Source organism: Pyxicephalus adspersus, chromosome 1 (assembly GCF_032062135.1).
Source record: "Pyxicephalus adspersus chromosome 1, UCB_Pads_2.0, whole genome shotgun sequence".
Taxonomy (NCBI): domain Eukaryota; kingdom Metazoa; phylum Chordata; class Amphibia; order Anura; family Pyxicephalidae; genus Pyxicephalus; species Pyxicephalus adspersus.
Genome location: NC_092858.1, coordinates 14239913 through 14256407, shown reverse-complemented (window position 1 = coordinate 14256407; position 16495 = coordinate 14239913). Strand labels below are relative to the sequence as shown.

General features: G+C 37.4%; 1 protein-coding gene across 1 annotated transcript in view; it reads left to right on the top strand.

The window, feature by feature from the left end:
• Nucleotides 1–16495, top strand: part of MRE11 (MRE11 homolog, double strand break repair nuclease) — a gene marked incomplete at its 5' end in the record, with an annotated part of 126849 nt that overhangs the window by 31501 nt on the left and 78853 nt on the right. The window contains 2 exon segments of the mRNA XM_072402671.1: nucleotides 7406–7577; nucleotides 10698–10778. Coding sequence (XP_072258772.1) covers nucleotides 7406–7577; nucleotides 10698–10778 — 253 coding nt within the window.

Sequence of the window (16495 nt, the reverse complement as noted above, 5' to 3'; positions counted from 1 at the left end):
AAAAAAACACTTTCTATTTTTTTCTTGTTTGTATAATCATACTATATCTTAAGGGGTTAGCTTAAAGTTATCTATGATACTGTAAATACTATTTAGGTACTTGGAGGTTACAACCTTTTCTCAGTTTATGTATCAATTTTTTAAAAGAAATCCTATGCTGATAAAAATATTTTGGCTGTTATAGCTGATCTTCCTTCTATTGGTTAGCATCATTAATATTATTTTTACACAGTATTTATATAGCGCCAACATATTACACAGCGCTGTACAAAGTCCATAGTCATGCCACTAACTGTCCCTCAAAGAGGCTCACCATCTAATATCCTTACCATAGTCATAAGTCATTTAAAAAGGCAATTTTTTGTGGTAAGCAAATTACCCTAGCGCATGTTTTTGGAAAGTGGGAGGAAACTGGAGTACTTGGAGGAAACCCACGCAAACACTGGGAGAACCTGCAAACTCCATGCAGATAATGTCCAGGCCGAGATTCGAACCTGGGACCCAGCGCTGCAAAGGCCGGAGAGCTAACGACTGAGCTTCCGTGCTGCCCATGTGCTTCAAATTAATGTTGATTATGCCTCAATCTACCCACAGTGAATGAGCATCAGCAGACAGACAAGGTAGTCTATCAGCTTACCCTGTTCTGTTCTTTCCTCCAGCTTGTTCTTTGTCCTGCCATATAAATAAATACCAGACATCCTTTTTATCTTCCTGGGATTCAGCTTTAATGGAACAAAACCATCTGTTTAAAATCTTAACTGCAATGTGAATTAAAGTTATGACAGCTTCAGCATTAGGGGACAGTTGTAATCAAAGTACATGTCAGCACCATGGACAGCTCTATTCGAAATAGTATCGATTCCTATCTCATAACTATGGACAGCTCCTTGGGTAAAAAAATCAAAGATCTGTTTCAGTACTATGGATAGCTCCATTGGGAACAGTACACAGGTCTGCTTCAGTACTATGGACAGTTCCTTTAGGAACAGATTGTATATCAGTTTCAGCACAGTGCACAGCTTTAAAGCAGAGAGATCATGTAAGCTGCTATGGCTTAACTCAAATAATGTTAATTGCCCGGATGTAAATCTAATCGTTTGGATTCAGTGGTGTCAATCTCTCCTAGAACAAACATGCAGGTAACTCTTTAACAAGTTGTTTGGCCATTAAGTGAACCTGAGCTGCATACACATTCTGGGTGATTAATCCTGAAGGTATTAATGTCTGAGGATCAGAACACCAGCCAGGCAAGTTGTATTTTTTAGAACCAAATCAGAAATGGCCAAGCTAACATCACTTCACAATGGAAGGTTTATTTAATAGATGAGAGAGGCATAAGCTGTGTACTATTTAGCATATTTAACTAGTAGAGAACAGTACTAGTAGAGCTTGTACAAAATATACCCATGCCAGATTGATGACCTTTCTCTGTCTCTAGCCTGAAAATACAAAACTAATGTAGCCTGTATGAACAAAATATTGTTGTTATTAGATTTAGGTATACTTTTAGGTCTGGAGTAGTGGATAAGAACATAACTGAATTCATCATTAGGTATAGTAAGCTTGAGGAGCTTAAAGGTGGTATTTACTTGTGCAGATAGTGGTTAGTATTTGTTAAACATATAGTTACCATTCAGGACATGATACTCAGGTACATTAGCATCTTGCACTGGGGCCCAGATGTCAAGAGATTACAATACTGTATACAGGAAGTCCCCGGGTTACATACAATAAAGAAACTGTAGGTTTGTTCTTACGTTGAATTTGTATGTCGGAACAGGTACATTATTTTAATCAATGCAATTAGGACAGATGTTTGTCTAAACATAATTTTAGGTAGCATTGTGTCAGTTACTCTATAAAATCCCCACTGTGAGTTAATCACAACAAAGCAAAAAATTATGGAGCCTAGACAACTAACTTCTGAAACAACTTGTCCTTTAATATGCAAAAAGAAACAGCTGCAGAGTTTGTCTTGGTCATTAAGGAGTTACAAGAGGCTGCAGAAAGAGCTCACCCCCCTAAGATCACCCACAACCTCAGCTGTGTTTAACAAAAGATCCTGCAAGTCATGCAAATCGCCCCCTCCAAGCCTCCGTTCTGCACACAGCGAGCAGGGAACCCCATTCATATCTAGAAGGAGTCCGTATGTCGGATGTCCTTAACCCAGGGACTACCTGTATACTTGAATCAAAACCTATTGAAATATAAACTAGGGTATGTCTTAGGGTTTTTTTTTGTGAAAATACAGGAATTGCTTTGGCTCGCATAACTTTCAAAACACTAATCAATAGAAATGCCAAGCCATTTGTACTATTTGTACCATTGAGTTGGTTACCAAAGACATTAATTTGTTACACACTTGAGACATACTGTGGTCTACTGTAAAAAAAATAGTGGTTTATAATTGAGTATTGAGTATTTGCCAGAAAGAAGAGAGCCAAAGGTATGAAATAACACATTTACCCAACATATTCCCCCGAGACTGATGCACTTGGTACAGCGTAGGTACAGCTTTTCTAGACCGTTCAAATAAATGTCTTTTGGTTTGGCCGCAAACCAGCTGTCAGCAGAAATGTCCTCAAAACGTTGCCCCTTCAGGTGTTTCTTCAAATTCAGGAACAGATAATAGTCCGAAGGGGCCAGGTCAGGTGAGTAGGGGGGATGGTGGACCAATTGGTAACCCAGGGTGTTCAATTTGGCAGCCACAACATTGGACGTGTGCGCAGGTGCATTGTCCTGCAAAAAGAAAGGATCCTTTGGTCAACTTTCCACGGCGTTTCGTCTTAATTGCCTCCTTCAGCTGGTCCAGGAGGTTAGCATAATACTGTCCTGTGAAACTAGAGCCCTGAGGTAGGTAGTCCACCAACAGAATACTGTCTTTGTCCCAGAAAACGGATGCTATGAATTTTTTTGGCTGATTTCTGGGTTCAGAACTTCTTTGGCTGCGGAGACCCACTGTGGCGCCATTCCCTTGACTGTTCCTTGATTTCAGGATCAAAGATATGGAGCCAGGTTTCATCCTCAGTCACTAACCTAGTCAAAAAGTTCTGTTCAGCTTCAAAATGGGCCAAAACGGCTTTGGATGCTTCAACTCGTTCCTTCTTCTGACTACTGTTCAAACACTTCGGCACCCACTTTGCTCAAATCTTGCACATGTCTAGGATAGTGGTGATAACAAACCCAATACGCTCCCGTATTGTCAAGTATCTGGGCTATCTTTTTTGCGGATATTCGCCGGTCATTATTAATCAGCTCATGGACAGCATCGCAGGTTGCCGGGTCTATTGAGGTTGCGGGGCTTTGCTGACCCTCCCTGAAGAAACAAAAACTTCATGACGGCCTGTAACTCCCAACGACATGAAACTGGCTTGTGCCTCTGCCATCACAACTTCTCACTAAACACAAGAAAAACTGTTTTAGGAATCGCAAAGACCTTATATATGCACAGTTATGTACTAAGATATTAGGCTGTCATATGCCCCCACACTCATTTTTCTATTTCATCTGGAAGGAGGCAAAGCCAGAAACTTCTCAGCACCCTCTTGTATATACCTAAGGAAAATAGGGAAATAGCCGAATTTAACAGAAAATATAGATAATCATAAATTACCTTCGACTTTGGTTTATTTGGTCTACTGAGGATTTTTGCATTTTTTTTCAATTGATGATAACCTACGAATGATCTAATTCACCACAGACTCAGTCAGCATTGCCAAGTTTTGTGACAGGGTGGCTTGAGTTAATTCTGATTAACCAAGTTTTGCTTTGTTTTGAGTCTTTGGAACAAATGCACTTTGTCCACAAGGCTTATTATTGAGAAGCCCTGGAGTTTACAATATAAACTACACTGGGACAGGGACTAATGAAAATTGCATTCCCTAAAGTGCAGTAGAAATACAAAATCTGTTGCATTGAGTTAGGTTTGTCTCCTGTCGGTATTTTATGATGATGAGGGTTAGAAAGCCATTCATAAATGGAAGATGCAATAAACGTTCTTGAGTTCTAATTGGAAAATTTAGATGTGCAAGCACTGGTCTTAATAATGATTTTGAGAGTCACTATTAAAATGCCAAAAAGACTTAGAGATTATAAGATGTATGAGCGGGCGTACTTACTAAAAGTCCTAATGTGTTTTCAGGCTGGACGATGTAATGATTGTAATTTGCTGCTGTAAACCAAAGTACGCTAAGCACAATAGACAGAATAATTGGGAAAATGTTCTGGGTGACTAACCCCAGTCTTGTTAATAAAGCATTTAAAACCTTTAGCCTGACCATTAGAGGAATTAGGAACAATCACATTTCTAACACAAATGCTGTAAAAAGAACAATGACTGCGCACAAAATGCAGTAACATATGGCAGTTTTCATCATTTTATAGCAGTCAGAAAGAAATGATTGCAGCTAAATGTTGCTATGAATGTAGGGCAATGGTTTATTATTAGAAGCCTCAGCTTTAATGGCTGTATTTGGTTCTGAGCGCAGAATTCATGAATTAACCATATCTTAACAGATTCATGAAATATTTTAAGATATTTAGTGATAACTCTGGTCATTTTTTCTTTGGTCTGACACCGCAGCCAATGTTAGTGCAGGGTATGATGATGGTTTGTAGTGTTATATTCAGTATTCTCCCCAGAAAGTTTTTTAAGCTGGGCAGGACGGAGCTGTAGGTAGGTGGCCACCCCTGTACTGTGACCAAAAAACAGCCAGGTGGTTACTGAAAAGTGCTGAGTGGTGCACCCAGCTTGGGGTTGGGAGAACACTAATATTAATAGACAGCACTGTAGGTCGAAATGTGAGCCATACAAAAGGCAAGTTTTAGGCTTCCTTGCTGCATTTGACTTGGGTGTCTTTAAAGTTTAGACAATATATTTTTATTTTTTATTTAAGTCATAGTACCAGATTTACTGCAACAGATTAAAAATAGGAAAATAAAAGCACTACCATGCCATCAGGTTGGCAGACCCTTATATGACCTATGCTAAAATATTTGTATCATGGGCTTTGTAGAAGGAGTAGATCCCCGCTCCAGCAGAACTGCTGATCCCTGTTTTAAGCAATGCCTTGGCATTGGTCATGTGACCTTTGAATAGAGGGATCTATTTTTCAATGAAAGTTGACTTTCTGTGCTTTTGATACAACTAAATAAGTACAAAACTATGAACACATAAAAAGCTTGAAATTCAGGTCCTCTTTAAAACATGTTCATGGAGCCTGCTATGTTAAGATGTGCCTGAATATCTGCATATGTACTGTTAAAAAATTTAAGACATGATAGAAAAACTGCACAACCGTAAAAAGGTGTACAGAGATTTACAGAGTAAGCAGTATTGACAAGTCTCCTCCATCATGACAGTGAACGTGACAGTAATGGGTTGGGATTTTAAATAGAAGAGTACACAGTAATAAATGTAACAAAATGGCATAATAAAAGTGAAAGCTTGCTGTGGCAAAAGCCAGCCTTTTATATTTCTCAAACATCAACAATTCTCAGATTTACTTGTAAACACATCCCTAAAACTAATATTACTCCTAAATGATGGTGAAGATTTTATCATACATTATAATATATAAAATGATATATGTTATGTATTTGTATGTATATATCACTATTGTTAGCCGAAATCTTTGTTAGCTGAAACATGATTCCCCATGGGTTTCTATAGGAAATCATTCAAGTTTTTCTGGTTGCTGGCCACAATTTAAAAATAGGTATTAAAAAAAATAGTAAAAAGCACAATATAAAAGGTCAAACTGTGCTTTGATATGCTGAGTTTGTCTTGGTCATTAAAGGGATACAAAAGGTTGCAAGAAAGCCCCGTCTCAGCTGTGTTTAGCAAAAAGATTTTTTATGCAAATCATACGAACTGCCACCCTCCCCCCCCCTAAGATTCCCCACAACCTCAGCTGTGTTTAGCAAAATAATTTTTCTGCAAGTCATGCAAACCGCCACCTCACCCAAAAACATCAAAAAATGGCCCGAACAAAAGTATTGGCACCCTCAATTTAAAACTTGATTGCACACCCTTTGGAATAAGTAACTTATGTTATTCGCTTTCTGTAACAATCAATGAGTCTTTTACATCTCTCCACTAGAATTGTGGACCACTCTTCCCTTGACAGCTGCTCCAGGTCTCTCAGATTTGAAGGGTTCCTTCTCCCAACTGCTGTTTTTAGATCTCTTCACAGGTGCTCTATGGAATTTAGATCTGGACTCATTGGGCGTGATTTAATAAAGTTATCCAAGGCTGGAGAAGATACACTTTCATCAGTGAAGCTGGGTTTATTCAGCAAATCTGTAGTGGACCTGGTCCTGGATTCAAAACATTCACTAGCAAAATACTTTGAAGAGATCCATTCCAGGTTCCATCCATTCCAGGTTTGCTGGATCACCTAGCTTCACTAATAAAAAAGTATCATCTCCAGCCTTGGAGAGTTTTATTAAATCAGGACTATTGCAACTAATTGCAACAATTCTTGGAGGGTGCCAGTGTGCCAATATGACTGTACATATTTCATTTCCCACTTTCAACAGTCAAGTAAACACTTCACAGACAGCTTCATAGTATATTGTGTACCCCTTTCTTAGCTCTTTAGAATGCTGCATGTTACTCATCCTGCTTCATTGACCTCTCCTGCACATCTCCTTGTTTCACACAACAGAATTCTAGTTCTCTGTGAACAAATTTTTATCCCACTACCTACAGAGCACCCCTTTCTCTAATCCTAGCACACTGTACACCTCTTCCTGTGCACCCCTTTCTGTACTCCTTAGCTCACCAACCACGTTTCTCCAACACACGGTGCTCTGTACACCCCTTTTTTCTGCTGCTCTCCACATAATGTCATCTGTTAGGTGGTGTTGATGTCTCAGTAGAATAAGTTTGGCCATGAATGGTTTTGATTATAGGTTTTCAGACTTGTCCAGAGGTCTCACTAGTACGTGGATTTCTAGTTTGGAAAACAGGTAGGTAAATCTAGAAGATCATTCCATCCACATGTTCTGTCACAACTCTCTATTTAGGCTTACATAGCAGCTGTGAAAAGTACATTTTTTAATACAGTGACATATATACTCTTACCCCATTGGCTGGGCTAATAATATAAATCAATCAAATGAATAGGTAAAGAGGATTCAAGAAGGAAAAATAAAAGTATCTCAAGACTAATATTCACACAGAGTCTTACTGCTGCTACCTAGAGATTTCAAGAGCAATTGGACATGCGAAATGGAGCCGTGAAAAGCTTATAACATCCCTTATTCACATGTACTGCTAGGTGGCATATTAAGAGGAATGGCATAGGTCACTTTAAACTGTCTGGTAAAACTTTAGAATTTTTCATTTGCATTGCACTCATAGTGCATTTGTTTAATCACTATCCTTGCCTTTATATTCTAGACACGTGGGCCTGTTAAGAATAAAAAACAAGAAAATGAACATGCAGAAAATCCCTCTGCAAACTGTACGTCAGTTTTTCATTGATGACGTAGTTTTGGCTGACTACCCAGATATATTCAATCCTGACAATCCTAAAGTTACTCAAGACATTGAAAACTTCTGCATAGAAAAGGTGAGTCAGTATCATATACCTTTGTTCTCTCTTTCCTATCATCGAGTCTCGCTTGCTTGTTTTGCAACACCCAGTTGCTTTTTGTTGTACTTCATATTTCTGTGTGTAGAGAATATATTTTGATGTAGGTGGAACATCTAGGAATCCCTGTTTTTTTCTTTGTTCAAATTTACATAAGGTTGCTATCTTACAAGGGAGGATGTGGCGAGTTTGTATATGTACTGAGTCACATACGGAGATACATGGAATAATATTTCACAAAGTTTTCAAAGTGCAACTTCCAGCATCAAATAAAATTAACTTTTGAGTTTCATAAAACTTTTAGTTTTATTCAGGGAAAACTGGATCTGTTCTCTTTACTTACTTTAGATCAACCTGAATACATGAGATGGAATGTCAGACAAAGGTAATCTGAAATCAGTCAGTAGCTACTTGTCAGCTTCCAGATTTTACGTACTTTTTACTCAGAAGGTGGTATACAGTCAGGACCGGATTCATACTTTTTTCTCTTCTAGGTCGGAAATTCAGTGTTGCCCCTTCCTCCTACTGCCTTGAAATCAGGTTCTTAGGGCTATGTTTAGACTGGCGGTAAGGTTGTGGTGCAGGGAACCACTGCTTCAGGGGAGACGGTACATGCTCATCTCCCGAAAGCAGCTCCATAGATTATGAATGGTGGCAGCAGTGAGCAGTTCAGTAGTGCAAGTTGCCTCTCGCTCAGACGCCGGTTCTTTAAAAAGCAACACTAATTTATTAATAAATTATAATTTTTATTCTATAATTTGTCACATTCATAACACTGGGGCACAATTTTGAACAAATTTTTTGATGACTTCAATTTTTCAGCTTATTTACACTAAAATATGCTGATTCTGAAAGTGCAGTCAGTTTTTCTGTATCACGTCAGTTTTATTCTCTACTGCTTATAATAATGCAATTACTGTAGCATGGGTTTGTATAGGCTATTCATTTACACACAAGACAGTGTGGTCAGAGGTTGTGCGCTGCTCTACGTAGTGAACACTGAACACTCCAGGAAAAGCTGTAGGCGTAAATTTTTGCCTTAACCACTTACCCGATTAATTTTCAAATGTTTTACTGTAAAAAAAAAAATAGAGTAACAATAAATTCTTTGTATGAACAAAATAATTTTAAATAAACAGTACATTCAATATAATATTTCATTATTTTTTTATTGTATGTAAAATATTTTTTATTTTATATTATAATAATTATATATTATAATATTATTATTATTTTTTTTTTACAAAACGGAGGATACCCTGTATCGTAAAAACTGGATCTGATAGCAAAAATTGGGGTAATTTCTGGATTCCCCACCCAAAAATTTGTAAAAAACAAGTGTGAGATCTAACTCAACAAAAAATTTAATTCCCCTGTGTAATAAATGTATGTGTTATCATCACACAAGGCAGCTAAATATTGGAGAGGGGAAATCTCCAATAAAAAAATCTGTATATTCATAGTTCTGTTTAAAAGTAAAACTGTAGCTTGGGTAGTGGTTGACATTTTTATCATGTTTTTAACCGTGTTTAACCATGCACAGCATACGGCCACACATTGGCAAACATTCCTTTTTTGCATGACTTATTCTTGTGCTGATAGCTTTGTGTTCTCTGATACCACCGTTATGTTTTCCTGTACTTATTCCACCTCTGATGTCTTTTCTCTTTAGGTACTTGAATAGCCACTTATGCTGGAGTTACATTATCATAGGACTTGCCTCCATTCTTGGTATCCTAAAGATGCTGAGAATGGACCAAAATAGAACATGCTGCACATAGCCACAAGCAGTATACATGCAGAATAAGTAATTGTAGGAGAAAATAATTGTTAGGAGGAACAAGCAGGCAAATTTTAATTGCAAAAAAATATCAATTGGAAAATCATCGTTTTTATTGTCAGCCTATTCGCCCTCCTTATAAAATGTTTCTTCTGCTAGTAAGGTCATATCTAAAGTGGTTATTGCATTAGTAGAAAGGGTTCCCACGATATCTGGAAAATGTTCTCTTTGCACTGAAATGTGGTGGGGCCCTCATCATCACTTGCTATACAATTTAGGGCTAATTTTGGCTGCTAGTTTTTGTCCATGATAATTTTGGCAACATGGAGGCCACAGGACTGGAGAAATAACGATGCTTCAAAGGAACTTCCTTCAATATCAGAAGGGGCAAGGAAAAAGTTTGTGGGGCCGTGGACTACTGTATATACTAAAATACAAACTATATATAATTATGTTATTCATTTATATATTTAAACTATATAAAAATATTTTTTTCTTTCAAAAAGGATATGAGAAAAAGAATCTTAGTTTATATCGGATCACAGGCGCTTTGTTCTCTTCTGTTAACACAAAACATCGGTATATTACACACCTAACATGATGACTCAACCCTACCAACTGGTGACCAACAATAATGCACAATAGAATATTTAAAAATGAGTGACCCATCATAACCAACTCAAAAGTGCAAAATATTTTAACCTGTAAAAAGGGGAAAAAAGATTTGCAAACTGAGCCAATTGGATTTTAAATTGTTTCTCTTTTTTAAATAAATTATTTAAAAATAACAGCATGGATGCATTTATTCACATTCATTTTTTTATGTTTCTATTGATTACTGTTTTAGTGTTTTTAAATGTTAGCCTTGGCAGACACATTTTTTTGCCCTAGGTTTGTACTTGAGTCAAAGTAGGTTTTCTGTATTGTCCAGAAAAAATAAGAACCCTTGTTTATTGTTTATATTTGGTTATATATCTTTATATATATATATATATATATATATATATATATATATATATATATATTGTGTTGGTTTTGAATGTTACAATCTTGGCTATATTGCGTGCTGTAGAACTGTACTCAAGTCAAAGCTTCCTGTATTGTCCAGTAAAAATAAGTACTGCGGTTTTATATTCAAGTATATGTGGTATATGTCAATGTTGCAATATTATTTCAGTCCTAATCACAATTATTTACCTTTGTTATAAACTGTACTGCACTGTATTAGTTTTTCAGTTTATTTAGACTTTGATTATATAGTAAATAGATTTTTTATGTTACACCATTTGTCAACATATCTGTTTGTTTGTATTTTACAGATAGAATCAATGTTGGATTTAGCTGAACGGGAACGTCTTGGAAATACACGACAGCCAGACAAACCTCTAATTCGGCTTCGGGTATGACGGATACAGATCATTATTGCATTAGGTTCATTTATTAGTATGTGGAAGCTTGCAGTAGACTATAATAATCAAATCTTCCTTTATTAGTAGTTTCATTTCATTCTAATTATTGCTGTTGCTTTTTATTATTGTTGCTTTTTGCACTTTAAAAGCAGGCTTATTCAAAAACATTAACTAAGAATAGGTAAATGATCTTAATGTTCTGTTGAAATCTTGCAGATGAACCATAGGGATGACGTGGTTAAATGCTTTAGGCCATTTAACTTGAAGTTCAGGGAACCTAAATCAGCATTCTTTTAAAAATGAAACTAAACTTAAAATTAAAAAATTCCACTTACCTTTACTTTCACAGATCTATCAATCCTCCAGCGCTGTCCTCGATTTCACAAGTTGTTCTGCAATCTGTCTTGGCCCCGGCATTTTTTCCCTTTTTTTGGCAACGTCACCCAATCTCGCACTTTGCAAGCGCGGGATTGAGTCACATAGCCTGCTAAAAATGGTAAAAAAAGAGTGCCGATCTTCCCGTGCTAGTGTGACATCAGCACTTTTTTCCCCTACTTTAGGAAAAAGCCCAGGTTGTAGGAAAAGTACCCCAGGAGGCTTTGCGCTTCTGCCGTGGTGGTAAAGAAAGAAGGAGAGGTCCTTACAAAAAAGATGATTTTATCTTATTATCCCTTTTATATAGAGTAAAAATGTTGGAGATAGGTCCGCTTTAAGCATTAATATTCTCATTGCACATCCAAGCTTTATATAGGCATTTATATGATGTGCCATGTTGAACACCTACTCTTCTATCATAGTACCTTGTCTATAGACCTAAAACAGTGTGGAGCTAATTACCTTTCGTGTCACCTTTTGTATACTTCATGATAGTTTTCTGCTATAGTTCACACATTTTCAATGTATTTGCGTGTTCTGTTTGTTCTACATTTGCATGGTTTAGATATATTTTTATGGTATTGTCTTTGTAGTACATGGCACTGAGTGAAGAGCTGCTTTACATTCCACTGCTTTGCAGCCTTCACTATGAGACATTTATAACCATTCCACCTTGTACTATTCTGCACCTTTTATGAACAAGAGCATTTTACCGTGTTCAGATGCTTTTTGGCCAATGCCTAATATAAAACTAGTTTCAAGGATGAGCTTTTCGAATGAACAGCACTTTAACACTCAACATGCCATTTGCTGGGAATAATTTGTAAACCCCATTATCTGTCATCTTCACTATAAAGCTTGCTACTTTTTACTCCTTGCTTGCAGTAATGTCATTAGTCCCCCAATTTTTCTTTTTACTTAAACAGAAGGCTTAATGGACATTGGAAATTTTGTAAACTCTGCAATCAAAAAGTTGAGATTATGTATAAAGACGTTGGGCCTGATTTATTAAAGCTCTCCAAAACTGTAAAATATAGATTTGACTGTCATAGGAGATCTTAGGTGATCTAGTAAACCTGAATTACATATAGTCCAGGATTCAAAATCTTAACCAGCTAATAGCGAACAATTTTTTAAGAAATATGTTCCAGGTTTGCTGGATCACCCAGATTCGCTATGATAGTTGATATTCTCCAGTCTTGCAGAGCTTTAATACATCAAGGCCACTGTGTTTGGAAAAATCAGTTATTTCTGTGAAAAATCAAATCATTTTTGGATCAGTGGAAGACTTTGCAAATATATGTACAATATGCTAAATTTATAACAGCACAGCCACACCTACACTCATGCTCACACTACTTTTAGGTGCCTTTGAGACATTATACATAAGTCAGGATTAAGCAACCCCTGTCATGTGTGCATAGGTGAGCATGCAATTCTTTTTTCACTAGGTTGTCATTTACAATGTCCAGCCTGCTTACAGGTAACCCACCTCCATGAAAGTGCAATCTCCTTAGCAGCATGTGGCACTGAGTGAATAAAAGCACAAGCCTTCTACCTTGTACTATATGTGACCTTTTTCAGCACCTTATGAGTGAGAACACAACCTTCTTTTTGTCATTGTCTAATACCTTATATTTCATGAGTTCCAAAAAACTAGCATTTAAAAGAACACCATTTCAACTCCTGATTTGACCTTTGCAGGGAGGAATTGGTAAAGCCTATTAATTGTCAAGTTCCATTTAGAGATGGACATTTTTTTGTTCATATTAGTTTGTTGTATTTGCTTTGGTAATTATAGAGAAATTAGGTTTTGTAACCTGCTCCATGATAAGATATTTAACAGATTTGAAGAGTAAAAATTAGAAGGACCCAGTCACTACTTCATACATAGTAGTATATTCATAGCATGTCAGGCTGGTGCTAAATCTCTGGCATCTGTGGTGCTATGAATGTTAAAGAGAAGCAGCTGCTCACTCTATCTCTGTCCTGATGTCAACCAAAGTTCTGCCAGCAACCTGGGAAGCCTTGTGCGATCTGTAAAGCCTGTCAGATTTCATTGGCCACCTTCCGGACTTGTAATGAACACATCTCTGATCAGCTAATGACCTAAGAACTCAGAAATCACTAGATGTGTATTTATTGGGTTTTTTTCAGAGTACTGTGCATGGAAATGTTTAAAGCCCAATTCCAACTGCTGGACGTCATTCAACCCAGGAAAGGTGTGGAGAGTTGTGCACAGTATGCATAGTATTGGGACAGCATAAGTAAGGGGGGGACAGGTTTTTTTTTTTTTTTTTTAAAAACTTTTTTTTTTTTTTTTTTTTTTATATTAATGAATGTCCCTGTTTATTTTATTTTTTTAATGTATTCTGGGCTGCGTACACACGTGCAATAATTGTCGTTGAAAAGAATCTTTCATGATCCTTTTAAACATCAAACGACTGCACGATGCATGAACGAATGTTGTTCATACAGCGTCATTCTGCTCCATGGAGATGGAAGGGGAAGAACGACAGAGCCGCAACCCGCTGTGCTCTCTCCCCTTCACTTTCATTAAGATCCTTGCTTGTCTGTCATCCATGGATCCGACAGGTCTGTCGTTTAGACTACAAGCAATGTACACTCACCAGATTCTCGTCCAATATCAGCCCCGAGGCGATTATCGGACAAGAATCATCTGACGTGTCTACGTAGCCTGCCAATGAAACGAGTTATTACATATGGATAAAACTTAGTTGTCTTTTAGGTTTCAAACTGTATGTTTTTCTATTTTTACATTTTTTATCATTATTTTTTCATAAGAGCCATCCACATTGTACGTTGTGTGCAGGTGACCTTATGTTTTGATTCTATCTTTATACATTAAAGCACAGAGTGTTTGCATTGATTTAGCATTTGGAATAATTGTACTTTATCCGACCTTTATTGGAACTAGTGCGTAATAAGTATTATCTCTCGTTCCAAATAAAGTTATGTGTTTATTGCTCTTAGTAGTTTGAAAACCTGTGTCCTCAGATTAACCAAACATCACAATTTTTTTTGTTTAGTTTGCTTTAGTTCTTTAGCCTGTTGACAACTATGGATAGCATTGTGTTTTTATACAAAGATTCAATCTCATGGCCTTGAAGAGTGCAATAAAAGTGACAACTTCTGTTTTACAATTCCACACAAAGTGTATTGTTGTGCGCACTGATCTTTGTTTTTCAAGCTTTGCCTCATGTTTGCAAAGAAATGCTGCTTAAAGTAACTGTACTTAACACACGACCTTTGTTTCATTGGGACTAGAGTGTAAAAACTATTTGTCATATTCCCAAAAAGTCTGCATATTCTGTTCTTAGTATTTTGTAATGATGTCCTCATGTTAACCAAACATCACATTATTTCTTATTATTTAAATGTGCCATTTTTTAATGTGACTTGGAAGATTTATACCAAAAAGAAAAAAAAAACACGTAGGTAATAGAACACCTAGTGATATGTCAGGTAAACTATCAGCAAATTCGAATATCTAAAAGTGGAACTAAAACCACGATACTCACATATCCCCATTCTGTTGCAGGGTGGCACCATTTTCTAGTTTCTTTTCTTCCTGGAGATGATCTTCAGCCATCTTGATTGGCTGGGCTGTTCGCTCGTTCGTTACACTGCACAACAACGATGTTGCTACTGGGAATAACACATGTGATTTACATGATATAGAGTGTGCTGATTCCAAATCTGAATTCAGAATTTTACTATCACATACAGATTTTAGGTTATAGGCATGTGCTATATCTGTTCAAATGGTCAGTAATTGGGTAATGTATTTTTACATGGAAACATTTTAACAGTTGCAGCTACCACTATGCCTGCTGCCGCCTCAGCTGAATCACGTCCCCTGGTGGCATGCCATGTTCCAGCAGCGGCTGGGCATGTCTGGGCAAGTCAGTGAGCTGACGTCAGAAATAGGTATCCAAGGTGAGATGGACCAAGGGCTTGTCTCTAGTGCGAAACCTTTTTATTGGATAGTAGAGCTAGGCCATAGTGAGTCTGTTGTGAGCTAAAGATGAGTAGACGCAGCTGTGTTAATAAACCAGACAATTTTTGCTACATTTGTGGCAAATATACCCTGTGTGGTCAACGCAAGAACCTAAACAAGAATGTGAGATTTGCTTACAAGTATTACTTTGGATGTGAAATTGGAGATCAGGATAAAAGCTGGGAACCTCATATCTGCTGTCAGGTGTGTTAGGTTGGCCTAACACAATGGTTGAATGGAAAAAGGAATAAAATGCCTTTTGCTGTGCCTGTGGTTTGGCGTGAGCCAAAAGACCATCACTCGGACTGCTACTTCTGTATGAGTAAGATTGCTGGGTTTTCGAAAAAGACTAAGTCAAAAACCATGTATCCTGATTGTGAATCCGCTCTGAAGCCAGTGCCACATGATGCAGAGAATCCAATGCCAATCTGATTTAGATGATCTACTAAGGGACCTGTCTTTGTCAAAAGAGAAGTCTGAACTGTTTCCCTTTAGATTAAAGGAGTGGAATTTGTTACAAAAAGGACAACTTCACACTTTCCTAATTACCACAGAAAGTTTGCAGGTTATTACAAGCTGGAAAAAGACATTTGCTTTTGTACCGACGTGAGTGATCTCATGATGGAGTTAGATTGCGAATACATATTATAGCAGTGGAGATTGTTCATAGACTTGAGCAAAGCAAATTTGAAAGCTGTATTGCTGAATAAAGGTAACGAAAACCCTTCTGTTCCTCTTGCTCATGCCGAGAGAATGGAAGGGAGAAACGAATCCATGGAGGTAATTTTGAAACCGATTAACTATTCAGAAAACAAGTGGATTGTTTGTGGTGACCTGGAGGTGGTGGCACTCCTTCTTGACCTGCAATTGGGATATACAAAATATATGTGCTTTCTGTGCCTGTGGAACAGTCGTGATGACAGCAACCTTTACTAAGTGAAAGAATGGCCACCGGGAGCTGAACACACTGTTGGCCAGTACAAAGTGAAGCATAAATCACTCATTGATCCACAGTAAGTTTACCTTCCGCCACATCATAATAAATTTGTATTAATGAAAAACGTAGCTGCATTGGATCGTGATGGTATGGGTTTTTCAGTGTCTGAAGGACAAATTTGGAAAAGTTATTTTCGCCCCCAAACCCGAAATTTAGGGAGTGATGCCACATTCAGAGATAAACTCAACCCACTTGAACTTGCTGCTTGGGATTCATTTGTGCTAGTTGCACAAAACTTTTCTGGGTAACCAGCAAGCTGAAAATCATGCTGAACTTGTGAACAACATGCTAACAGCATCCCATTAACTTAGCTGC